Genomic DNA, 26,341 nt, shown 5'->3' on the forward strand with positions numbered 1-26,341 from the left:
AACTATCAGTAGGGAAAAGCAGGTGTGCATTAGTGATCCAGGTGGATTGTTGTACCTGTGGCTCCCTGGGACACATCAAGGGGACAAGCCAAGTCCTGGACATGGTTAGCTCTCAATCTCTATCACCTTAGCTGTGTTATCCACCATTGCTTTTTCCCTGGAAATTTTACAGCAGAAGCAGCATGATATTTGAATTATAGACTCATGGGACATGCTGACTTGGAAGGGACCCACAAGGATCATCAGGCCCAACAGTCCTGCACAGAACACTCCAAGAATCCCACCTTGTGCCTGGGAAAAATGAGCGTGTGCCAAGCAGGACCCCAAACCCTTTCTTAAAAACACTGACTGCACTTGGAAAAACCATTTTGACTTGGAATAACTGCTAAGGAAGAAAAAAAAGGAGATATTTTCCGAAGAAATGCTCTAACCAGGAAAAAAGGGAAAGTGAGCTCTGTCAGTGACATTTCCTGAAGCAGCTCTATCAGTTTCTACTATTGCATTTCAAATTCATACCCCATCCTGCCACTGAATTAGTTTCATGTTTAAGCAAATCCCAAGTTAAATCCAGAAACTGGTATATCCAGTATGCTTTACAAGATCACTGGGAGATAGCAAGGCTGGAAGGTAAAAATTCCTCTCAGATCCTGTTTAGCAAAAGCTGAGGATTAACAAGCCAGTAATGAGAAACCCAGTACAGGAAGATTAGAGTGAAATATTTATCTCTGTTCCTCAAAAGGGATTCAGAGAAATTCCTAAGGGTGTTGTGTATGTCTTAGTGTGTGGAATATGAACCCATCTCCAGAAACTGATTTAAGTAACAGGAATTTTCTCTAGTCAGACTCACATGGGAAAGAAAAAAAAAAAAAATCACCGTCAGCCCCTTTCAGCCCTCTCATCAATACATTTGCTAAAGAAATGCTTCCAGACTCCTCATCCCTTTGGAAGGATCACCCCCAGGCCAGCCCGATGTGTATTGTCAAGCTTTTAATTAAACACAGGCTAGTGACAAGAGGCCACCCCACAACCTCAGAGCTCAGCCTTTGGAAATCACCACTCCATGCCTGAAAACACCCATGGCCCTCCAACTCTGCTGAACATTCCCTGTCTGTGTAACTCAAACGGGAATCAGAGTCCCTACAATTTCATCTAAATTGGGCAATCGCATGTTCATCAAAGAACACAATAAGAATGTTTGAGTTGTTTTTGGAATTGCTATAAACCCCGCCTGCTGAAAGGCAGAGTGCTTCATGATCTCTGTTGCAGATTTGGATGCAATTTTCAGGAATTACATAATCCCAGGGAGCTGTGATATCATCTGCCTTGGACTTCTTGCTTTTAGCACACAGAGATAAAAGCAGAATTTACCTTACTACACGGAGTCCTTGTCTTTCATCCTGTGTGACACTAAATGGTAATTAATCTGGGTTTTCCTGTAGCCATCCGGGAGAAACAAAATCCCACACTCTATTTAACTTGGATTCCAAAAGGCAAACCCTACAAATCCCAGGTGGTGGCTGTTTTGTAGCTCCACATAAAAGTCTCTCCTGTGCTTCAGACACCGCAATAATGGCCGAGAGCTGAAAATGAACATTAAGATGAGTAAGTGATATAATTAAAAAAACCAAACAATGCAGAGATTTAACAGCTCCACAGAACCTTGGCTGAGATTCTTCCAAACAACCCCAAAAGCCTGGCTCATACCTCCACGGAATGAGGCCCAGAGCCTCGCATCAACCTCTCTCCTAAAAGGAAAGCAAGAGCTATTTTAAGTTCTCCAGCACCAGTAAACAGGCGTCAGCAGGTCATCTCTGCTGGTCTTTGCACTCCCAAATTATTCCTCACGAGGGTTTGTATGTGCCCAGCTCTCCCAGGAATTAGAGGTTAGGATGGGTTGGATTAATATTTACCATTTTTCTTTCCACCACAAAACACAAGCAGAGAGCAAAAGGATTTTCCCACAGGGTTGCTGTCTGCTCCCTGATAACCTGCTCTTCACTAGAGACAGACTTGTATAGAGGTAGTTTATCCAGGCATTAGGAAATACTCCACAGACAGCAATGCTGAGCAGATCAGAACAGCAGAATAAATTCATATTGATAAGTAAGTGTGGCTTCACCCCCTGGAGCAAACTGGGATGGCCACATTGTAAAAGCTAAAATTCGTGGGGGTAGGGAAAGGCAACTCCAAAATAGGAGAAGGGCGGGCACACAGGGCAGCACAGAAACAGAATGATCTAGAAAATGTTTTAAACCCCCTTCTTTACATCACTTCTGCAATGCCACTCTGCTGAACTTCCCAAGAACAGGGGCTGTCCTGAGCTGAGCGGCCACATCAGAGAATATAAAGCTCTGCTCTCTTCCACTTCTTCTGCTTCCAAAACTCCTGGCATGCACAGGGAACATTCCTTTCCTTACATTCAGAGCAGCTGAAGGTGAGACAGCAGCACAGTCAGGGGCACATCACGAGGAAAATTCACAGCAGATGAGAACGCAGTCCTCTAGCTCCACTCGTTAGGAATAACCTAACTCCAGTCACATCACCATTCCCATCACATTCCCACTTCCAGTTGATAAAAAAGACCACAGACTGACAAATACGTCATAATTATGGACACAAACAAAGGTGTAGTAGAAGTAGCTTTATCAAAGTATTTAAATTTTGTGGTAAATCTCTGCATCAACATGGGCAGGGAGGCAACGAAATGCTCTGCAGTAGCAATTCCAGTTACCAAACTATTCCTTGGATAGACATTTATTACAGGTAGTTTCTCTGTTCCTATTTTTCCAAGAGTTTAAGGCACAAAAGCCTGAAAAAGGGCTTATAACATGTATATAAGTGCTATTATTTTCACTTTCACCTCTAATGCAACATATCGGCTTAAATATATTGCTTGTCCATCCAGCTTACACATCATCCAGTAGAAAACCACTTTCCAGGTTAACAACCATTTGTTGCACAATATATCAATGCAATTTCTCTGACCCGTTTTTGCTGCAAGATCTTCAGTTTCTCTCTGACCAGACAGTGGAAGACACTACAAAATCTCAACATCTCAATGAGACCATCAAGGTGTGCCCACAATAAAAAAAATAAAGGCATGATACACAAAATAACATTTAAATATGGTTGCTGGAAAAAGTGTTTTAAACTGCTTGGTTGATGGGGAATTATTTCCTCATACACAGGTGGAAAAGCAGGCCTGGTGTGCAAGAGATCACCAAGTAAAAGGCATCAATCTGTAGTTTTATAACGCTCCTTTCCGTCTTTGCTCTCCAAAGTGCTCTTTGGGTTGATTGCTTAAGAACACCAAACTTGCAAGCTCAAGATCATAGTTTAAGTTAACCAGAACATTAGCTTTCATCCCATGCTCAAGTTACAGCAACCTTACTCAGTCACTAGAAAGATTTTGAGACATTTTCATGGTGTCCAACAATGATCTTTCTTAAAATAACATATTCATGAGTGTTGGGTCAAATGACTTAAGACAGTTGAATGGGCAGCAAAACAGAAAGATGGGCAGGAACCAAAATGCAAAGGGTCATTTTACTTAAAAGACCAACTTTTTTATTGTACGATGGAGTAGAGTCTCTCCCCTGTGCCATCTTGTTGCAAGTTTATAAATTACAATTCCCAGTAAGTATTAAGAGTTCATTTCAAGACAAAAGGAATAAAACTGTCGCAGTTCTAATTTTCACCATGAATAAAGGTTACCGTGATGCTCCTACAATACTTGTTCTCTACAGGAAAGGCCACAGTCCTCCTGTACTCCGAGTACCAGACCTGGGTGGGGAAAGGGCCACCCCTCGCTACTGTAGGATCCAGGGGCAGCGTAACAGTCCGGAGCGCACTGGCAGGATGTCCCACAGACACGACGCCTCAGCAGCAAGGCTATAACACAGCTGGGATCTCTGATGAGACAGTGTCCAAAGGCTGCCAATGACAGTCCATCAAGGCATCGTAGAGCTCTTCACTCTGTTCCATAAACTGCTTGTTTGCTTCATGGACGTCTAACTGAGGTGTGGGATCTGTGGAAGGAAAGACAGAAAAACAGGTCACACATCAAAGGTGTTCAGAAAAAACCCACCCTGTAAACAAGTTGGTTTATTAAAACAAGCATGGGGGAAGTCTCAATACCTCCAGGGTAGGTGTCAGAGAATAGTGCCAGACTCTGTTCAGTGGTGCCTGCTGACAGGACAAGGAGCAATGGCCATAAACTAAAACACAAGAAGTTCCACCCCAACATGAACAAGAAGTTCTTTTCATGGACAGTGGCAGAGCACTGGAACAGCTGCCCAGGGAGGGTGTGGAGTCTCCCTCTCTGGAGACATTCCAAACCCACCTGGATGTGTTCCTGTGTCCCATACTCTAGGTAAGCCTGCATTAACAGCAGGTTGGACTGGATGATATCCAGAGGTCCTTCCAACCCCAAGTATTCTGTGATTCTGTGAATCACCAAACATTCCCAGCACTTGCCCAATCACAAACCTGACCAGATCAGCCCTAGTCAATCTCTCTGCAATGGGATAAGGAATAACTGCATCCAAACACATCCCTTTTTTCAGCAGTGATTGCCCCGCAGGAGGGCCAGTGGAGGGAACACACACCTGCACCTCACAGCCCAGTGCAGCCACCTGCACTGCCAGAAGGGGCTTGTCCTGATGGAAAGGGCAGGAGCAGAAGCAGAGGTACCTGTTCCCTCCTGCTCACTCCACTGTGAGGTCACAAATGATGGATGGACGGATGGACAGAAGCGTCCTATACTGCTGCAAGCAGTCACCAGAGCTTGTCTGCCAATGCCTCCAGCAGCTCAAAGCTGGAGTCACAGTTAGGAACCAAGGGAGTGCCAGTGGCACCACAGCATTATGTGTGAACGTAGCCCTATTTTACATGTGGAAGAAATGTTTGAGAAGCATTTTGGAGCTGGACAACAAGCCAGCAGATCCAATCCTGCTGCTCCCAATGCACAGTGATGGACTCCCCAAACCCCTGTAGGGTCTAAAGCTCACCTAACAAGACTGACAACCCAAAGCCCAGGTTATCAGAGTAGCACAATCACACGGGTCAGTAAATGACTCTCAGTGCAAAGCGGAATGAATGGAAAGTCTCTAAAACACATCAGGAATAAAATGTTTGTAAACATGTAACTTCCCTGTGAGGGAGGTGAGGCCTTGGCAGGGGTTGCCCAGAGAAGCTGTGGCTGCTCCATTTCTGGAAGTGTCCAAGGCCAGGTTGGACAGGGCTCGGAGCAACCAGGTCTAGTGGAAAGTGTCCCTGCCCATGGCAGGGGGTGGAAAAAGATGGCTTTTGAAGTTCCTTCCCACCCAAACCATTCCAGGATTCTATGTTTGGTTTTAGCTACATCATGTTGTAACACATTACAGGAGAAGAGATTTAAGGAAAAGGAATGATACAGTGGCAATACATGAATTCAGTTTCCTACAAATGTAGGAATCATTCATTTAATCAACCACAAAAAGAGATATCCAGAGATATTCCAACTCTAGTCCTGGTATGTTTGGTTCAGCAAAAGGAAAGCTCTCCTGGAATGCTTTTAAAAGCCATTAGAAGCTTCTGCACACATCATTACTCATACCTGTGGATCCTGTAGATCTGTTACCATGTAATTTAATTTTTTTTTTTTTAAGAGAAGAGTAAGATACACTGCATAGTGCATATTCCACTCAAGACAGAAATCTGGAACTGCTGGCATGGAATTACAGTTTCTTGCATCAATAAATGAAAGCTACTTGAAAGCTACAGGTATCTAAAACCCCAATCTGGTTTAGTGACCCATTTCAAGAAAGGACAGCTTGAAATATTTTATCAGCATGCTGATTAATATTATTCCCTTTTATTTTTAAACTAAAAGCACAATGGAATATTCTGGGCTCTAAATGTCAAGATTTTATAGAAAAACAGAATATCCACTTTTTTCTTGGTAGCATCTCAGAAAAAAAAACCCTAGTGAAAAAAGGATAAAAATTTCAGTACTACAGAAGATTAAAATCTCAGTGCTGGGGAAGTCAAATAGTTTCCATCCTCACCAGGTTCAGACTAGGAGCAGCAACAGTAAAACCAAGATGCAACTGTTCTAGGTGATAGTGATCCACAAATTTTCTCAGATTTAGATTTATTCAAAGATATATTATAAATTGAAATTAGGGCCAATTTGAGAAAGTCCATCTCTAAGCAGTGCAGAACAAACAGACAACTTCAATACAGAATTTGAGAAACTTACCTTCCAATGCATCCTCACCAACTTCTTCGTATGTCTGCAAGGAGAAACAAACCCCTTAGGACAGTGGATAATTATATTTTCTTTTTCAAGCATCACTTGTTGATTAGTACTGTCAGAGACTGACTTTTATACTGGAGTTACTACAACAGAATTCTTCACACATAAGCATGTGTTCCATTCCCAACACTCCACAGGCAAGATCCCCACACTAAACCTCCAACAGAGGCAGTTCTTGAAATTCCAGGGTTGAAGTGGGGTGGCTGTTCTGATGTGTTCTATCCTTTATAACAAAGCTTATGAAGGATCCCAAAGGCACTCTGAGCACAGCCTGTACCAAGAGAACTCTTCTACCATGACAAGTGCATTAAGAGACCCTTTGTGTCCTCCAGACCTTTTCTTACCGCAGCAATATACCCCCCAGAAGGCAACAGGACACACCAGGGGCTAAACACTAAATAGTAGCTATATTAAGACTTCATTATTAAGAGGTCTATACTAAGATCACTTGGTGTGTTCAGTCTGGAGCAGAGGAGACTAAGGGCAGAGCTCATTAGGGTCTGCAGCCCCTCCCAAGGGACAGCTTTGATCTCTGCTCTCCATGACCAGGGACAGGACCTGAAGGAATGGCTGGAGCTGTGTCAGGGGAGGGTTAGGCTGGATATCAGGAAAAGATTCTTCCTTCAGAGGGTGCTTGGGCACTGAACAGGCTCCCCAGGGAATGGTCATGGCCCCAAGGCTGCCCCAGCTCCAGGAGCATTCAAACGATGCTCTCAGGCACAGGGTAGGATTGTTGGGGTGTCCTGGGCAGGGCCAGGAGCTGGACTCAATGATTCCTGTGGGTCCCTTCCAGCTCACGACATTCTGTGACTCTCAGAGCTGAAGATACTCCCACGCCACCTTTCAAGCTCCGTGGTGTTTCTGTGCTGCCCTACCTGCATGGTGCTCTGCGTGTAGCCATACTGGGGGTAGCTGTAGCTGTAACTGCCTGTGTTCTGGTCGTACCCCCACTGCGCGTAGTAGCTGTGATACTGTTGGTAATACTGGTTGTAATTATAGTTGTACATCTGATTGTACTCCATTGGTTTCACACGATTACTTCAAAAAATAAAGCAGGAGTAAGTTGCAAATATTGCAGAACAAGTATGAAAAAAGCAGTGAAATAGCTTAAGATACAATGTGGTAAAAAGACAAGGCTTAGTCTAACATGCAAATTTCAATCTTTAAAATAGAAGCACTATTTACTGCAGCAGTATTTATTATTTGCATACATTTGCATAAAGAAAGAAGTGGTTTAAATTTAATGCCCTTTCCCGTATTCATATTCCTCTTCCTTAATAAACATTGCTTTCATTCTTTACGAGCTAATTGGGTATCACCTCCTGCCTTTGCGAAGGGAAGAGTTCAGGACTGTGAGCTTCAGTTTTGAACAATCCTGAACCACAATCCAGATACTGGGGTCCCTTTTTCCTTCTGATAAAGAGGATGAAGTTAAGTGATCTGCAGCTTTCTGAGAGAAGGTACTGAGTCTTGCTTTACATGAAGAGTGAAAGACTTAAAGTCTTGCAAAAAACCTGGAGTTTTCTTTTGCAAGAATGGAAAAAACTCCCTTCTGCCACTGTCGTACAGAAACCTAAGCAAGGACTTGTCCCCTTTCTCTCTGAACTGGGTGGTCTTCAATGCACAGACTTGAAAAAGTTCATGAAATAAGAACTACTAGTAATCAAAAAATAAACTTAAATACCCTGTGAACTGACTAAAATTCCTATTCCTTGCCATAAAGTGGCAGCATTCCCAAGTAACTAGGATTCCACCTATCAAGATTTGAAATAATGAGATGACAAATATTGTTTGAAAATGAAAATATGTCACACATAAAGCCATTTCTACTCATGATGAAATTAGTGAGAAGTAGGAAGAAGGAAACATCAATCTTCTCACCATGATACACCCCTTTTTTCTGCTTTTCTCTTCCTTTTCCCCCCCAAGGCTTATGAGGTCACTGAAAATCTAAATATTATTCAAATAGGGAGCAATTACTATGATTCGTATTACCCTAGTGCTACGAGCCCCAAGTCAGACCAGGATCTCATTGTATCAGGTTCTGAACAAACACAGAAAAAAAAGTTAATCCCTGCCCCAAAACTCTTACATGTAGTAGACATCATAATAGAATTAGCAAGGTAGTTGAGCTTTGATATCCAGACATCAATAAGCAGATTTAGACTATTTCAATTTAATGCAAAGGAACATACGCTTTAAAAACAATCATATTTAACTACAGTGTGTGTGCATGTGTGTGGGTTTAATAATGTTTACAATTCAAAACAGTGCAAAATGCTTAGTCTTGAGCTAATGTTATAATTTCTTTGAACTTCTCGGCATTCTGATGCTCCCCATATTCATGGGTATTCCTTCATTTTGTGATGGAAACATCCAGGACATGTACCTGAAGCACTAAAAGGCATTTAAAAACAGATGTGATTTCTCATGTAAACGTCCACCTGTTCTTCTACTCACGCTTTTGGTATAGCCACACTCAAGCGTACAGGTTTAGAGCCCAACCCCACAGCTCCCTGACACTCTGTCAGTGCTCTCTTCTGTTCCAGTTCATCCGTGAATTTCACAAACCCGTAACCTCTGCAGAGACACAGAATAACTCACATAAAACCAACCCCAAAGAGCCATGCCACGTTATAAAAATTAGTTACAGTGAAATTTGAATTGGTTTGGGAAACACAGTGAATGAAAATGTTCATTAAGGCTGTTCCTGCTTTTGGGAGAGATGAAATGATTCTGCCTTCCAGTTGCTCTTCCTAAATGCCTGAAGCCACATGTCTAAGCTCTGGCAGTGCTTTCAAGGGCTTGTCAATGTAAAGTAGATCTTGTGCCAGTGGATTCCGGGGAACCGGAAGTGAGCTGACACGAGCCATGTTGAAATGCGTTGAACTGACAGTGGTAAAACCCCAAATCCCTGCTGGGAGGATACTGATAATCTCAAGAGTTGCAAGTCAGCACAGGATTGACAAGACAGACACTGCTCGTATCCAAAACTGCCCCACTGTGAAGGATAACACTACTTTTCCCTAGGGTCAATGAGATATGCTTTCCAGTCAAGTTCACTTTTCAACAGGAATATATTCAAATAGGCTTTCTGCCACTTCCAGCAACAGCACTTCCAACACTGGGCCTGAAAATGAGCTCTTAACATCAAGTAGCTAAAACCTGCTCCGAGAGCACAGCTGGAACAGGGACAACACATCCAGAACCCCTAGACTCTGCAGCAACCCTTCAGTGTGGTGTGGCAGCACTACACGTCAGCCAGACAGAAATCTCCAACTCTCTCCAACCCCAACGATCCTTTGCGTGGGATTTTGATGCTGTAGTGAGTCAGAAGCAATGCAACAGCATCCAAGAGGGCAGTGCCAGGATCCCGTCATGGGATGGGCTGCCTCACGCAGCAGAAAGATCAAAGACTTAGGTGTGGGAGGAATCCATCTAAGCAAAGGAAGGAGTCTGGGAGGGAAGGGCTTGTCTACCTGGGGAAAAGAACGAGCCATAAGCAAGGGTGTAAATTTACAGTGCATTATCTATTCTGTGTGAACTGCTAAACACCAAGTAATGTGCTACTTTGAAAGCAGCATCACCTACTACTCATGGGAGGTCCTCACTGGCAGCTATTCCAGAGCAGTTCACGCCCCAGAAAACGCAGTACCTTGCACAGCAAGCTCCACACACAAGTCCAAATATCTTATTTTTATACATATATACAGGTATGGAGGTATCCTCCTCACAAAAGACCAGATCAAAGATTAGGCTTATCTACGTACAAACTAGATTATTAAGCACAAGCAAAACTGTACACAGGCCCATGTTCGTTTAACTTGCCCTCTGCCAAAGGACTATGGCAAATTGATCCAGCGCAAGTCAACTTCTAAGTCAGTTTAAGGTGTTCACACACAAACCCAACTAAGTTTCTAAGCTGCCAAAAGACTCCTGCAGATTTTCAGATGGGACCAGGAGTGTTTAAGAGAAACTGGGAAGACTGGGAGTTCCAAAATAGAGACAGGTGGAGTTGGATGCAGTGTACAGGAATAGATGCTGGGTACTGCAAGGGAGACAGTGATTCTTCCAAGTCTTCCAGACATTTAGTTTTTCCACACCAATGGCTAAATCACTGGTGTGAAAAGAAATAATTTCTTCGTGGCCAGGACCTCCTTGCAGACCTTCTGTCCTGTCCCTGAAGTTTGGAAAAGCCCCAACACCTGCACCCTCAGCAGAAAGCAGAGAAGCAGGCATGGCACCACAGCACCACGCTCCAAGCTCCTCTCCTGTCTGGAACAAGAGGTGTTGGGAGGAGGCCTTCCTGATCCAGCAGCCCTGGCTGGAAGGGCCAGGGTTCCACTGGGCATGTCCGCAAGCCCTAAGCTCCTCTCTCCCATCCCACTGACACCTGCAGTTGCCTCAGCTTTGAGCAATTGCACAAGTCTCAACAAAGCCCCTGGCACCAACACTCTGGCACTGCCAGGGGAGACAGCTTTGCTTTTCCCAGAAACAGGCCTCTAAGTCCCTGCTCCTTCCCCACTTCCCAAGCTGCCACGGATTCCCTTTCCTTGAGGTCTGCACCTATGTACAGCTCCCAAAACCCAGCGAATAGTCCAGCCTGCAGTACCAACACCTGTTCTATAGACAGAGACTGAAGCAGGTGAAGCACAACGGGAACTGCGGGGTTTACACCGAAGAGGAGGAGGAGGAGCAGAAGGCATGCAGAGCCCAACCCAGCAGTGTCAGTCCCAGGTGAGGTGGCAATGACAGCATGAGGACCCAACAGCCAGAGTGACTGAGCAGCTCTGCAAGAGGTTCAGGTTGGACATGAAGAGGAACTTCATGACTGGGGAGGGAGTGCAGCTCTGGAACAGGCTGCCCAGACAGGTTGAATTATCTCCTGTTTTCCAGGTTGAATTATTTCCAGGTTTTCCAGGCCACACAATTCATGGATGGTATGATCTAGTGCTGGCTGCAGTCCTGTTTGGAGCTGGACCAGAGACCCCCAGAGATTCCTTCAAACCAGCATGTCTAAGACTGAGAAACTGCATATGAGAAGGTGGGGGCACCTACAGCCATAGCCTGTATCTTATCCCAACATTCTCACAGGTATTATATCAGAAAATTGTGCTTCACTGAAGCCGTGCTCTGCTTTGAAAACAAGGATGCTCACCAACTGCTCCCTCCTCTGGAAAATTCAGCTTAATTTTGTGCTAGTTGGAAAACGTTTTAACTACATTAAGAAATCCAACTTTTTGATACCTGTTTTTGGCAAGACATTTTCAGGAAAGACAAACGAGGCACCTACTGAGAACCTGACAGTGAATCACAGCTTTGTGTGCCCTACCCTGTTTGAAATAAAAACCTGTACAGCTCTCACAGGAATATACACTCAATAGCCTAAAGTTTGTAAAGCACAATTCCACCCGAGAGTCCAGGAAGGGAGTGTTTCAAGATTACTTAAGACATTTTTCAGCATTTTAAGAAGTGCAGTAACACAAAAGGGCCTCACACTGACAGAGGAGTGACAATACCCATGGTGACTATTAAAACTCATGCAAACTGCAGACTGAATGGCCAAGAACACTATATTTTAAGATCAGTAAAATCTAAGAAAAATAATTTTTTTCCCCCCTTGCTGCATTCTATCCTTCCTGTTGCCACATGTGAAGTGAAAAAAAAGAAGAGTGAATAAAAGATTACTTACTTGGATACTCCTGCCTGGTCCAAAACAACTTTTCCACCTCTACACGATGGATAAACTTTAACAAAAAATTCATATAACATCCCATCATCCACGTCAGGAGTCAGGTCTCCCACAAAAAGGGAATATTCTGGACTAAAGAAATCAAAAGAAAACTTCTTAAATACAATCACACACACACAAAAGGGACATGCTGAGTGACAGTTACCATTTAGCCTAAATATTTGAACTCAGAGAAGAGTGATATTAAAAGACCATTTAATGGAGACTTTAAAGTGTCACCAGTTAAGCTGCTTAACTAATATTTTTATTGACACTGCTTTTTCAAGTTAATTCAAACAGCACAACCAACCTACTTAATACTGCTTTTTATTTAAAGATTATTTCACTGCTTATTACTCACAGGATATCTCTGATTTCTCATATGGCAAGAAAACATTAATATCTCATTTATAGATATGCTATTTCCAATACATAGATCTTAAATTATAATTTATAGATCTCAAATGATAAGATACGATTACATACTTTGATGCTACAAAGTTTAAATACCGTTAAGGACACTGGATAAATCTGCTGTGCCACACACAGGGCAAAGCACAAAACTGGCAGTCTAAGTTCTCCTCCCTCTGCTAAAGACTAGCAGTGATGAACTTCAGGTTTACATATTTTGAATACTTTTTTCAAGGCAATTGATGAAGAGACATTAGGCAGGCAAAATTAATATTTAAATATTGAGCACTTACCTGTTATCGGGCTGTTTTCCATATGTTGCATAATTCAATTTAAATCGCTTCGCCTGAAACAAGGCAAAAATGAATCCATACATTCAAACGTTGTCATATGATTTCAAACAATTAGGAAAAAAATACAATAAACTGATTTAATACAACTTTCTTAATGCTGATACATGTTCAATTGCCTTCAGGCCAGCCAGTTAAGGTAACAAGCACATTTTTATTTAGTGCCAATACAGATATAATAATGAAAATCAGAACCCGAACAGAAGGTACTAATAACAAATGTTAAATTTCTTCCAATTCTAAGGTCTTAAAATGAAATGACAGCACCACTATTGGAGTTTTGTGATTTAACACAAACACTGGCAGACCAGAATCCACCACACTGGAAAATGGAATCAACCTGAGTCTGGAAGTGTGGCTAAATACTTGGTTCCGGACATTTAGCAAGATCCAAAATTAAGGGGTTCTGAAAGAACTACATTGGACACTGGAGGCCTCTCTAAATTTTGCATCTGAATTTATTTTTAAAACAAGTTTCCAGATTTGTGCCCTCTGGCACATCTGGAACTCTCTGTCTCCAACCTATCAGACTTCAGCAACTTGTGCCCAACTTAGATGTAAGTTTAGACCAAGATCTAAGGAGACCAAGATCTTTGGACCAGCTCTTAGAGATCAGGGGCTAATCTCAGGATCAGAAATCAGGATTTCAGATCACAATCAGAAATGCCCTAGAGATCAGGGCACGTGTTCAGTACAGTGAAGAGCCCAGTGTGTTCCTGGACCTTGTATGATGGATTTCCTTCCCTCAAAGATAGGTAAATAATTCTTGGGAAACAGAGCACAGACTTAACTCTAGGCTACAATCCCGTTCCTTGCATGCTTGCATTCTCTAGAGCACAGCGCTACACAACTTCTGTGGATCATTTACAAGCTAACACAAAATTTAGATTCCATGTTGAAGCACTTAGATCTTTTTTTTCAGATCCTGCTCTTCACTGCCATATTCTGGGTTTAAAATCATTGAGAGACCTGAGAGTACGTCCACTCGGGAACTGGGAACACCAATTCTTGGAAAAGAGAGACAGCACCAGCACCATGGCTCTCTGTTATTCCTTTGGCTGATTCAGTATTTAAAAATAAATAAAAGCATGAGCCCCAGTCAAGTTTTCTGTAAACAGAAGTCTCTAAATGCAAAGGATGAGCTGAGCAGTTGCCTGCTGAGTGCACTGATTTGGGCTGCTTTGGATCTCTGCCTGACATCTGTAATTCTCTCCGTGTGGTATGCAAATCATCCCTCCACACAGCACAGTGATTTGAACAAAACTGTGAAGAAGGACGGGTATTCCCAAAACCAAACTTCCATTATTATCTTACTCTTACAAGAGCTGCTCTCTTTGTCTCTCCAGTGACCACAGAAGGCATCCAGGATGATCAGCTTGCCTTAATCATGAGCAAACACGTGAAACAGATATCTCCAGGCCTCTCGTCGACTCCTTTTAACGGGGCACGTCACCCTCTCAGGAACGTTGACTAAATAGTTCAATCTGAACTTCCCAGTTTCCTACTCTGGGTATTAACTACTCTGAAACAGGAATCCATTTACCTTGTATATCACACCATAACTGAGGTGATTCTAGAGCTGCTTTATGAACCAGTCACCCCAGCTACTGCAGCCAACTCCTGTGGGTACAACAGACAGCTGTGTCAGCCGTCCCATTTTAATCTACCACACATTTGAGTCAACATCCTAAAATTAGCCTCTCTGACTATTCCTCCTCTTCTTTTTAACTACCCAGCTTTTATGTACAGGAGACATTAGTTATGCACTGCAATTATTCAATGCTCTGGCTCCTTCTCCACTGTAAAGAGGTTTGAATAACTTCTGTTTGCTAAGGGCCAAGAACAATGCAAGGTTAAAAGTCATGTTTCTCTTGCAAATCAATGTTACTCAAAAGTCAGTGTGAACTTGCAAGTTCATCCTGTACACATGTAACAACACACATAGGTAAATTCTCAGGTTGCCTCATCCTTGAAAGTGTTCAAAGCCAGGCTGGATGGGGCTTGGAGCAACCTGGTCTAGCGGAAGGTGTCCCTGCCCATGGTAGGGGATGAAATGTGATAAGCTTTAAGGTCCCTTCCAACCCAAACCACTCTGTGACTCCATGATTATACAAAAGGAGAGAGATGGAAGAATTATGGCAGACATACACTATACTCAGTCCAATTTCTTCCTTGTTCTTCTCAGGTTTCTCATTAGTCCAACTTTGGTAACAGCAGAAATGCTCAGATATAAAAAACCCTGCACCCCACACCACTTCTACACCTGGATTTTATCCAGACAGTCACAAAGAAATCAGTGATTTTTCTCAACAATTTTCTGAGCAAGAACATTAATAGTTTTGTAGTCATAACTTCAAATCTAAAGCAAAGAAGAATCCCAGTTTGCTAACTGTTGAATTTGTCTGTAATCCTTAAAAATACAGATTCTACACTATCAGTCCCTTCCAAGTTTTGGTTCTCATATGGCTGATCCCGTTTACTTACCGGTGTAGCACCAGGAAGTGGTTTTCCATTGATTTTGTGTAAACATTTCTCTGCAGTAGCTAGATCTGCAAATTCTACAAAGCAATAGCCTGCTGGAATTCTGAACATACAACACAGGAGAGAAGAGACAAAGGTTATAAATTTAAAACACATTTGAGGAGGGAAGTTGTATTTAGATAACTGGTAGGAAATTTGCTATAGTTGCAATACATAGAACAGTTCCTTTTAAAAGTATAAACATAAGCTACCAAAGAGAAGCTGGATCTCAAGGGATAGCCCCTACTTACCATAAGTCAGGTCAACATAAGCACATAGAAAATGGTTTAGCTTACAGTTTACTTCCAACTTTCATTGACCACCAATTTGCCGACCCAAGTTTAAACTACTGAAAACTGAAATTACGACACTTAAAAGAATAATGAACAAGAATAAAACGACTTTATTCTGCATACAGTCACTCACTTTATTTCAAATGAACTCTAAAGGTTCTCATATTGCTCCAAGTCAGACTTCCCACCTCTGTCAGCATCACATAGCTGCACTACAGACTAGTGACCAAAGCCTGGGGGTGGTAATTCCCAAAGGGATGGAATGAGATACATACACTGCTCTGACTGAGTACTGGAGCACTGCAGAATGAGGGCCAAACCTTGTTTGTTGAGGGGAGGCTGAAGAGCCAGCAGTGCCCTCTCCATTGCTCTCATCAATATTCTCATATTGGTGGCAGCAATGGTGGGAAACTCAAAGGGAAAATTCACTCTGATATGGAAGTATCACGGCGACACTTCAGTCCAAATGCACTGGGAGAACAAACAGAAACAGTTACCCTGTCAACCTGTTTCGAATGATTTTTACACTCAGTACAAGCTCTCCCATGGTGGCAAAGGCTCTTGAAACAAAGTTTTCATCCATATAGGGCTCCAGCTACAAAAGCAAAAAAAAAAAAAAAAAGTAAGTTAGATCAGGGCATCTACAAAAAAGAGAATATATGTGTCAATGTCCCCCTAAGCAGTTAAAACATTATTGAGAAGGATTTTACCCTTACACTTCAAAAAGAAGACTCATTTAAGAGGGTCGATGCCACTCAAAACCAGCAGGCATGCATGAACCAGGCTCAACAGTCTGCAAAGTGGAACCCAAGAGACAGCATGAATTTCAGAGAACAGGGAGCTTCACAGAAGGACAAAAGCCACTCAGAAACATACAGCAACAAACTGAGCATTCGCTACAGGGAGCCGGGGAGAAGGAGGTGGCAGGCTCCTTCTCCAGGTGCAAGCGAAGGCTGGGCCAGCGCTGTGGATACACAGGTGTGGCGCAACCCCAGGTGGCATGCGGCAGGTGACACCGCCCTGTGGAGCTGCGGTAGGGGTCTGCAGAGCTGCGTCTGCCTCGCACAACCCCGGAGATACCAGGGCAGCACTTGGGGGAAACCCTGGAATCGCGTCCCACAGCGGCTCTACGCTTTGTACAGCCCATGGGAGCACTGACCGTGTTCATGTCACAGGTGAGGGTGGCACTGTGCAGGTAAGAGTGTATGTGAACATGCTGGAGAGCAGGTGTCTGCGTGATGTAAGGGACTGACAAGTCCCTTACAAGGAAATGGTGCTGGAATTTGGATCAAATATACTATAAAGAGCCTGAGTGAACAGGGCCCATCTCTGTATAACAGAAACTGGAGGAGGGAACTAACCAAAATTAAAGTGGGGAGCACTGCGTGTGACAGGTAACATGGAGCTGAAAAATATATATATGAAATATATCTAGCTCCATGTATCTACCTGTGTAAGACAAGTAGCTCACAGTAACCTACAGCCCTCAACTATTTGTGTGTCTGTCAGGTACCAGGTGGCTCCACCTTGTGTGTGTGACAGAATGTGCAGTATGTGAAAGAAGGTGACCATACTGCACTTGCACATGTAAAAGGCAGCAGATGCCCTGTGGAGGTGAGTGTGAAGCAGAACTGACTTGTCCCAGGAGCAGAGGCAGCACCACTCTGTACAGACCTGCCATGCAGGGTGATCCTGGGGGAGTGTGTGTGTGTGTACAGGAAAGCTGGATTCATAAAGGCAACAGGTTGCTTGGATATGTCTGTGTGGCTCAAAGAGCCATGGCCTGCTTGTGAGAGTGGCGATGAAAAAGAAGATGGGCTTTATGGTGGAGAGGTGGCAGATAACCCTCTGGGTGGGGAAAGGGGAGAACAGACTCCAGGGAGTCTCCATGCATGAGCAGAGGCAGTAGAGGACTCCCTGATACGGTGGCAAACTGGGTGTGCTGAGTGTGCGTGTGGGAGAGAAGTACCCTGTGGGATCCTCAGGGATGTGTTGGGCTGTGTGTACACACACACACGTGAGAGATGAAGAACACTACATGCAAGCAGGACTGTGCTGGTGAGACCTGCAAGAAAGGGGCTGAAGGAAGACGTGCATCCAAGAAACAGGTGGCAGGGAAGTTGTGACATGCTAGTGTGTGTGACTGTACATGCATAGTGGAGTGCACACAGGTGTGTACAAACGTGTGTCAGACAGCAAAGACACTACACACAGCAGTGGGATCGCATGTGTGAGTGTGTCACAGCGTATGACAGTGGCAGCAATGCAGGCACCACATCACACTGAACACACACACACACACACACAGGCAGTGTGGGTGGGTGGCAGAGCACTACAGCACGCTCGGGTGAGTACACACGTGTGTGAAAGTGTATGCTCAGCAGCGAGTGGTGAGGGACACAAGGGCACAAGAGTGAGGGTGTGTGAAGGGCACACAAGGGACACTGTGGGCTGTGCATCACTGTGAGTGTGCCCACAGTGTGCACATGAGAGGGCATCACGACACCCTTGGGTGAAGAAGCACTTGTGAGTGTGCTTCTCACAGGTGCTCTTCCTGCCAGGTACACACACAGGCAGGAATGAGGGAACTAGCGGGATGTGTAGGTGCTTGTGAATGTGTGTGCACGTAGGAGAGTCAAAATCCCTATGAGGGTGTAAGTGCACCCACAGGTGTGCATGTAAGGGGCAGGTTGTGAGGGATAATCTTGGAGAGGTGCATACAAATGTGAGTGCCCACAAGTGTGAGCACAATTAGCAGCACAACCATGAGTGTGTGTAATTGGACAATATGAGCATGTAAGTGCCTACAGCAGCTGAGCTGGTAGAACAGCAGATAAATCCTCGAAGCATGCAAGTATACATGCTGTGAGTATGGGAGTGTGTAAGTGCCTCTTAAGAGTAAGGAAGTGTGAGACTTGTTGGTACCCACACATGTGTCTGCCCACCAGGGACACTGGTGTAAGTGTCGCTGTGACCTGGCTGCGGGCAGATGACGACGGTAACTCTGGGGTGTGTGTATGCGTGTGAGTGTAACTGCTCACAAATGTGCCTGTCGGGCTGGGGTTATGTCTGAGTGTGTGTGTGTCAGCCTGTGTGAGCATGTCAGCATGCACAGGAGTGTGTGAGGCGAGTGTCACTTGGGGAGTTTAGGTGTGCCTGAGTGTGCGAGGGGCTGTGCAGCTGTGTCAGTGTGGGGGTCAGTGGTGTGAGGAGATCAGTTAGTCAGGGAGAGGGTCAGTTGGTGCCAGGTGTCAGTCAGTGAGGGTGTCAGAACTGTGAGGATGTCAGTCTGTCGGTTGTTGTGTGGGTGTCAGAGTGAGAGTGTCAGCCAGTCATTGTGAGGGTGTCAATTGGTGTGGGGGTGTCAGTCAGTCAGAGTGAGGGTGTCAGTTGCTGTAATGGTGTCAGACAGTCAGTGTGAGGGTGCCAGAGTGAGGGCATCAATTGGTGTGTCAGTGTGAGGGTGTCAGTCGGTCGACGTGAAGGTGCCAGTCAGTCAGTGTGCGGGTGCCGGTCAGTGACGGTATCAGCCGGTCAGTGCCCCCCGCGCCCCGCCCGGCCCGGCCGCTTCCCCCCGCAGTCCCGCCGCCCCCCGCCCTCGTCACAAAGCCGCGCGGTCCCGGCCGGACACTCACGTCCCCCATCCACAGGCTGGCGGCCATACTGCTCCCGCAGGCCCCGCGGCGGGTTCAGCGGGGCCGCGCGTTCCGCCTCCCGGCCCGGCCCCGGCCCCGGCCCGGCCCCGCCGCCGCCGCCCCTCCCTCTGTCCCTCCCCCGGTGCCCCGGTCCCTCGGTCCCTCCCCCGGTCCCTCCCGCCGCCGCCCGGCCCGGCCCCGCCGCCTCCTCCGCGGCCCCAGCGGGCGGAGAGAGCGGCGCCCCCGCCGCCGCAGCGTCCCCTGGCGGCAGGAGGAGCGACAGCCGTGGGAGGGAGCCGGTGGGAGAGGGCGGGGGTTTGGGGCAACTTGAGGAGGGTTTGGGGCAACTACAGCTACCTGGAAGGAGATTGTAGTGAGGTGGGGGACCTGTCTCGTCTACAGTGCCTGCAGTGAGAAGGCAAGGGGAAATGGCCTTAAGCTGAGACAGAAGATTCAGATATTAGAAAAAAATCACAGAATGTGCTGAGTTGGGAGGGACCACAGGGATCACCGAGACCAACTCTTAGCCCTGCACAGGACATTCGAACAATCCCATCCTGTGCCTGAGAGCATTGTCCAAACGCTCCTGGAACTCTGGCAGCCTTGGGGTTATGACCATTCCATGGGGAGCCTGGGCAGTGCCCGATCACCGTCTGGGGGAAGGACCTTTTACTGATATCCAACCTAACCCTACCCTGACACAGCTCCATGCTGTGACAAGCACTTTGGTCATCTCTTCAAGGCACCACCGCTGTCGGAGCTGGCACAGGGTTTACAAAGTCGGACAGTTTTTGGCAATGTTGAAAGGCCAAAGACCTGATGTGGGGTTTTTTTGTGGTAGCGAGGTTTGTTTTTTTGTGGTAGAGAGGCCATGATCCCGGCTCCCCTCCACCCAACGGGGCAGCAGCTGCATCAGGAGCTTCGAATCCCAGCCGAACTGGGGCTCTGAGCTTAGACCACTGCCTCTTCACAGAGACAGAAGATCCATCCTCGGGGTCATCAGCCCAGAACGTGGCGCTGGATTGGGTACGGTGTGATCCTCTTCTCTTGTTTACTTCCGCAGGCCATCGACAGCAAGCGTGGCAATTCCTGGAGAAGATGAGCCCCCTCGTTACAACGGAGCAGAGACGAGCGCGCCCGAGAGCCGGCTGGTATTTTCGGCATCCCGAGAGCCGGTTGGAATTTCGGCATCTCCCGTCACGGGTGAGTCCTGTGCCCTGTAACGGAACGCCAGGCATGGGCTGAATCCCTGGCTGTGGTTGTGCAGGCGCTGCCGCACGCCATAAATCCAGCTCCTGGCGACAGGGACACTCAAAAGCCTCCGCGCCATTTTCGCCGCGGTGGTTCGGGCTCCGGGCGAGCCGGGCGGTGGCTCCGCCGGTCGTATCCCGGGAGAGGGCAGCAAGAGCCCGCCGGTGTCGGGTGGAGGGGAGGTTTTCCGGTGCAGGCACTGGGCAGCCTCGCGTGATGGAGCCAATTCTGGAACTCCTTCCCAAGTGTTGTGTGAGTGTCCGCTCAAATCTTGCCCTGCAACATCCCTCTTCCATGACTAATGCCTGAAACCCACCGGGAGCGGAACGGAGAATTCTTCGCTCTGCTTTCCCTTGCAGACAAAGCGTATGTTGAACATTTGATCCTTCCTACATTCCTGTAAGAGACTGTGAGAATCCTTCATCCTCATTCTGAGCAGGATCTGCATCTCTCATCACGCTGCAGCACGGCCAGTATTGGCTGCTCTAGAATATCAAGTCTTGGGGGGTGCAAGACATGAGATTAACACAGTTTATGTGTTTTCTGAGTCCCTAGAGCACCCTCAGGTCATTTTTTCCAAGTTCTTCCCTAAAAGGTAAAATCTAGCATGAAATCAGAAAGGCAGCAAGACCCACAGCTGAGAACTCGGCTGAATGAAGACCTTGGGTTGTCAAGTTGCACTTTTTGTGCCTTGATGTCACTGGCAACCTGGTCTCTTGCAAACTCACCCCCTTTGAAGCCCCTGCTGTGTCTGCGTTTCAGGTGTCAGCTTCCAGAATGGTTTTATTTTCCCGGCATGGCAATTTATCCACTGGTTAACTTGGAGCTCTCCTCTGCAGAGCCCACAAAGCTGTCGCTCATTCTCTGTTATTACTTATAGAACCCAGTAGTTCTTTGTCATTTGATGAAGTGAGTCCAGTGCCTTTAATAACCCCTTTCTGTTTTTTTCCTTCCAACAGAGTAACACAACATTTGCTTTTCCTAGGATAATCCATAGAGATGGATGCTGGGCAATGAAAATGCAGAAGGTTGTGATTGTGTTGGACCAGGAGAAGACAAGAAGTTTGTATTCGGTGTTATATCTGAAGTGACTGCTATTTATGCTCTTAACCTTGTGACAGAGCAAAAACAGTGCCAGGAGCATGTTATTATGTGAAAAACTGTTTATTCTCCTTTAAAAATTTATGAACTGGCAAAGAGGCCGTGACAGGAAGACGTGGGCATTCCTCTGTCCCGAATGTGTGTGTCAGAAGCCAAACATATGTGTCCCTTGTTCCCTCTGCTGGGAGAGCAGGTATTTCTGGATCTAGGAACTTGGTCCTAAAAACTGCTGAGTAAATTCTAATTAGTGTTTACTGGAATCCACTGGAAAGGTGATCCCTGAGCCCAATTTCACCTGGTCTCTGGGAGCTGTAGCCTGTTGGAGGCACCAGTCCTGCAGGCTTCAGAGCTCTTTGAACTCTTGGTAACTTTGATTGGAGTTAAGGGTCACTCAGTACCTCCCGGGAGGAGGCCCTGACTGGTTTCAACTTTTAAAATAAATGGTTTTGATCTTGAGAATCTGGCCTGGGAGATTTTAATTTGTATTTGCTGGTTTTAGCTTGCACTTGAAACTGACTCAAATGGGTTTTGTGCCCTCAGTACTGGATGTTACTGTGTTAGAACCTTCCCTTTGTTGGTCTTGCAGGTCCAAGTCAGTCCTTCGTCTTAGGCAACTGTAGCCAATGGACTGAGATCAGGGATTAATTTGGCCAGGGATAATTGAAATGATAAATAAAATAAAGCAAAACAAAACAAAACATAAAGCAAAACTTTTGAGTTTGGAATAGCTTCTGAAAGCAATTGAAGTAATCCAGAAGAAAATATGCCATGGAATCTGTTTTCCATTATTGCATGAGATAGTATGTCTTAAAATTTGATCAAATCCATCTCTTCATTACAAAGATAATGCAGCTCATAGTGATGTAGAGATCTGGGGTCTTTTTCAATGTAGAATTTACAAATTATTGTAGACTTGACATTCTTATTTATTGATGATTCGCTGTTCCTGTCATGATCTCACAGCAAGTAAAAATAATTTCTGATTGATTTCTAGGTGCCAGTGGTATTTTTGAAAGATATTGTAGTAAAGGCTCATATTGATACATTTGTGCTTTCTAGCTTTTTTATCCAGACTCAGTCTCTTGCATATAATCAAGGTGCAGTGGGAGAGACTTGATGTCCTCTCTTGCCTTCTATTTAAGAAAAAAGTGCAGTCATTTATGTGACAGTCCTATGTTCATATTTCTCTGGGTTTTGTGAGATTCCCCGACAAAGCCAAGATCGAAGGACAAGGACAGTCCATTCTTTTTGCTTTAAGGGGATGTATTTCCAGCTTCAGTGGTTTCTAAGTGGAATGACTGTGAGCAACAACGCAAGGAGTTCAGTGTGAGGAATAGCTGAGCACATCCATGAGCGAGTGGGGCCAGAGGAATTTATTCCCAGGGCTGTCAGTTTTGCCGTCTAGGAACACATGTGCTCCTCTTGCTGGTTTTGCATTCCTATTCCCACACCATCAGTCAATCTCCATTCCTCTGTAGTTTTTATCCTCTTCATATCTTCACTGAGGGATGTCCTTACTCACTCCTCAGAGGGAATTTCTTTGGAGACCTCATCTATCCTCCACAGGGATCAAATCATAGACTGCTGTGTCTCACCAGGATTCAGCAAGGGCTATCTCAGACTGTGGATGTAATTCACCAGGAGTAGGGTCAAAAAGACCTTGTTTTCTCCCTTGGTAATACAGGGAATTCACCCTCAGAGAATTTATGAAAAGGTCAATTGGTCAAATAAGAGTGCTCTGGATGTTCACAGGAATAATTTACTAACTGGCAGGGCTTGTTTGTTTACATCCTCCATACAGATCCCACGGAACAGACTTAATCCTGGGTCTGGATATTTGATTGTGAGTAGCTCTTGGGATATCTGTTGGCATGTTTGTAGTCCATACACAGTCAGCTGTGGGATCTTATGCTAATGATGTTTTAAGATAAAATAAATAAATGAGCTTTTCCACTCCACCAGTGAACATCTCAAAGTGTTCAGCTAATGGCCCAGTACAAACAGTTCTGGTGCTGAAAACAAGCCCCAGTCTGTTCAAATCGATTCTAAGGCAACAGAAAACCCAGTGGGTCATGCAAGTGCCTTGTTTGAATGGAGCCAGCACAGGGGAAGGCACAGTGCAAGGCTGGGAGAGAAAGAGGGAGAGCTGAAGGCTGAGACAGTGGATTCATCAGGGCATCCATGCTGAAAACAGCACAACTGGAAGGTAGCAGTACCAGGTGATCAGTTTTCACTGCAGGAGCTGGCACAAGTCTCTGCTGCACCCCTGACTCTCAGGTGGGCACCTGTGTGTGTGTGTCTGTGCATGTATGTGTGTAGCAGTGTGGGATGTGTGGGAGAAGGGCTGCTCTTCACTTTAGGCTACTAATTGAAGCACATCAAAAAGATACCTGGAGTTAAGGGGGTAAATCAGGGCTCTTTTCTCTTAATCCCTTCTGTAAAATGCAGTTAAAAGCACTTTCTTTGCATTCCAGTTTGGCCAAGCTCCAACCAGTGTGTGGAGTGTTCAGTTTGTTCTTCACTGACTGTGTGTATTTTGCACAGTAAGTTAAAATCTGGACTTGTGGTAGAGCGTGGCACCCATGTCGTGAAGCCACGCAAAGCTGAGCATGGGGTGGCAGAGCAGAAGCATGTGGTGGTCTCACCCCAGTTATGTGACATTTGGGTCTTCCTGCAGCCTTAAAACTGAGCTGGAAACACAGCATCAAGTGGAGATGGCTGGAAATGTCTTGCACGACCCCACAAATGGTCACTGATCGGAAAAATAACACTTGAGGGACTCATGGATCAGTTTCTGAGCAGTTACGAATCTATCCTTGCCTGGATGGTGCTGGAGATGCACCAAGAAAGCTCCTCAGAGCCCTATCCCTCATCTCTTTCGTCTCTCCAGAAGCTTGTGCAGTTGAATTAATATTTATTTTTGGTGCATTTCTTCCTGTAAGTCTGGAAGAGGTAGATCAGTTTCTCCTAGACAAGCAAGGAAAACCAGAGTGGATTTGTAGGAATGGGAATTTGCTCAGTGGTGGCACAGCGGAGATTGATGTGGAGGTTTTAGGAGACCACAATTTACCAGTTGGTGCTTTGTTAAAAAAAAAAAAAAAAAAAAAAAAAAGGCTTTTCATCTGGGAGTCATTGATGCACTGAGGGAGAGAAGGACACACTGGAGAACAAAGGAGACCCAAAAGAACAACCAGAGGTCTAAAACTCTGGAGCTACGGAGGAAGCTGGAGGAACTGGATTTATTTAATCCAGAAATCAAAGATGAAGGGTAGGATTTGCTAAGGACTGTCTTCCAGTGGTCAAAGGTAAGAGGCTGAATCTGTTCTCTGACTGCTGTAGAAAGTATGGGGAGGTGCTGAACTTCCAGCAAAACACATTTCAAGAAGCTTTTTCCAGGTTTTCACTTATTAGACAGCAGGCTTCACATGGGAGTTTCTGTGGGTTTTTTACCATAGCATACCCCCTGAATATGGTGTCCCTGTGGTGGGTAATGCATGTGGAGGCTGGATCACGTCTTTGAGGGAGTAAAGATTGCTCCTCTGGGCTTGGGATGAGATTCAGTGGCGTTGGGAAGCAGGGAATTTGAATGGGTGGGAGAGGTATAGCTGCGCGCAAAGATCTGGCTTGCAGAAATGTCCAGTGCCATCTGCAAATCTCCCATGGACTCAGGGAATTTTCACATTTACACCACAGCACTGGAACTGACTACACAGAATAAACCAGAATAAATTCCCAATCTGACCATTTCTGTGAATGAGACCATCACAGTTACAATTACTGGGTAGATGATGTCAAGGGAATTTTCTAAGGATTTAACCCTTATATTTAAAAAAAACCCCAATCAGTCCTGAGGAATGAGAAAGGGAGGGAAGATAAGATTATATCCACACCTCTTCCAGGATGGAATACCTGTAGTTTTCGCATCCTGCAGGGTACATTAAGTCTGTAAGGCTGATCTAAGTTTATCTGGGCAGAGTAAATTAAATAAAACCCTGAAATTCTCTGGATTTGATGGAGTGGTACCAATTTTGGGTGCCAGTGGGGGAAAGTTCTGCCCTAAAGAGGCCGACTGAATGGATTATTTCAGTGAACAGAGAGACACTTGAATGTTTTCTTGATTGCCAAAAGTCCAGTTTACCAAGAGCTGCTTTCTTAGAGGTGGTTTGTCACTGAAAAAAAAAAAAAAAATCAGAGAAATCAGTCAAACATTTACATTGCTTCTTTGATTCCAACAAACATGGACCAGGGAATTAGGGTGGGAATCTTGAAAAGTTTTCTCTAAAGTTTAAAGGGGATAAAATCTTGCTGTCTGAACTCTTTGGCTTGGGGTTGCAGAAGGAAATTTTAGTTTCCTTATTTCTGCTTGCAAGGTTTTTATCAGGCTCTGGGACAGGAGTACAGTGGGACAATTTTTCCTGATCTTGCTCTTGTTTTAATGAATGCTGAAAAACTGAAGGGAAGGTAGAAATCCCCTCTTTTTTCAGGCTAAAAGCTCAACAGGTTTTCAGAGGCTTGGGCTTTGCAACTAAGGTTTTGTGTGGGTTTTTTGATTTTTAAATTTCAACCTATTTTCTCCTGTTTCAGTGTTCTTTGCATTGAAGATATATAGAGATAATTTCAAATCCTCTGAAGTGGTTTTCCAGGTGTTCTTTGGTTTTGTTGGAAGAGAGCTAGTGTCCATATCAAAGGCACCCAGTAAAAAATTAATAATTTACTTCTTTTGTGTGGCAGGAAGGTTAATGAGGCCACCA

The 26,341-nt window shown here is 45.1% G+C and overlaps 1 protein-coding gene and 1 long non-coding RNA gene across 7 annotated transcripts; one reads left to right on the forward strand and one right to left on the reverse strand.

Moving 5' to 3' along the window:
* Positions 1–2,626: 2,626 nt before the first annotated feature.
* On the reverse strand, positions 2,627–19,342 carry LOC125337433 (tRNA selenocysteine 1 associated protein 1). Of its 3 annotated transcripts, none has more exons than XM_048327158.1 (10): positions 19,239–19,327; positions 16,320–16,396; positions 16,101–16,198; positions 15,275–15,374; positions 12,734–12,786; positions 11,991–12,122; positions 8,759–8,878; positions 7,174–7,336; positions 6,242–6,275; positions 2,627–4,028 (listed from the first exon to the last, which is right to left on the reverse strand). In XM_048327158.1, the coding sequence occupies exons 3-10, from the start codon at positions 16,184–16,186 to the stop codon at positions 3,892–3,894; spliced, it is 825 nt and encodes a 274-aa protein (XP_048183115.1). In that variant the 5' UTR covers positions 16,187–16,198; positions 16,320–16,396; positions 19,239–19,327; the 3' UTR covers positions 2,627–3,891. The 3 variants fall into 3 exon arrangements, with proteins under 3 accessions (XP_048183115.1, XP_048183116.1, XP_048183114.1); XM_048327159.1 differs by having other exon boundaries at positions 16,314–16,396; XM_048327157.1 differs by lacking the exon at positions 16,320–16,396 and having other exon boundaries at positions 19,239–19,342.
* On the forward strand, positions 16,694–22,635 carry LOC125337434. Of its 4 annotated transcripts, none has more exons than XR_007208047.1 (3): positions 16,694–16,778; positions 20,302–20,441; positions 21,475–22,635. It is a non-coding gene; the product is annotated as an uncharacterized LOC125337434 (long non-coding RNA). The 4 variants fall into 4 exon arrangements; XR_007208045.1 differs by lacking the exon at positions 16,694–16,778 and adding an exon at positions 19,433–19,537; XR_007208048.1 differs by lacking the exon at positions 16,694–16,778 and adding an exon at positions 19,560–19,616.
* The last annotated feature ends 3,706 nt before the right edge of the window (positions 22,636–26,341 follow it).

The sequence above is a fragment of the Corvus hawaiiensis genome, chromosome 23 (genome assembly GCF_020740725.1).
Source record: "Corvus hawaiiensis isolate bCorHaw1 chromosome 23, bCorHaw1.pri.cur, whole genome shotgun sequence".
NCBI lineage: Eukaryota > Metazoa > Chordata > Aves > Passeriformes > Corvidae > Corvus > Corvus hawaiiensis.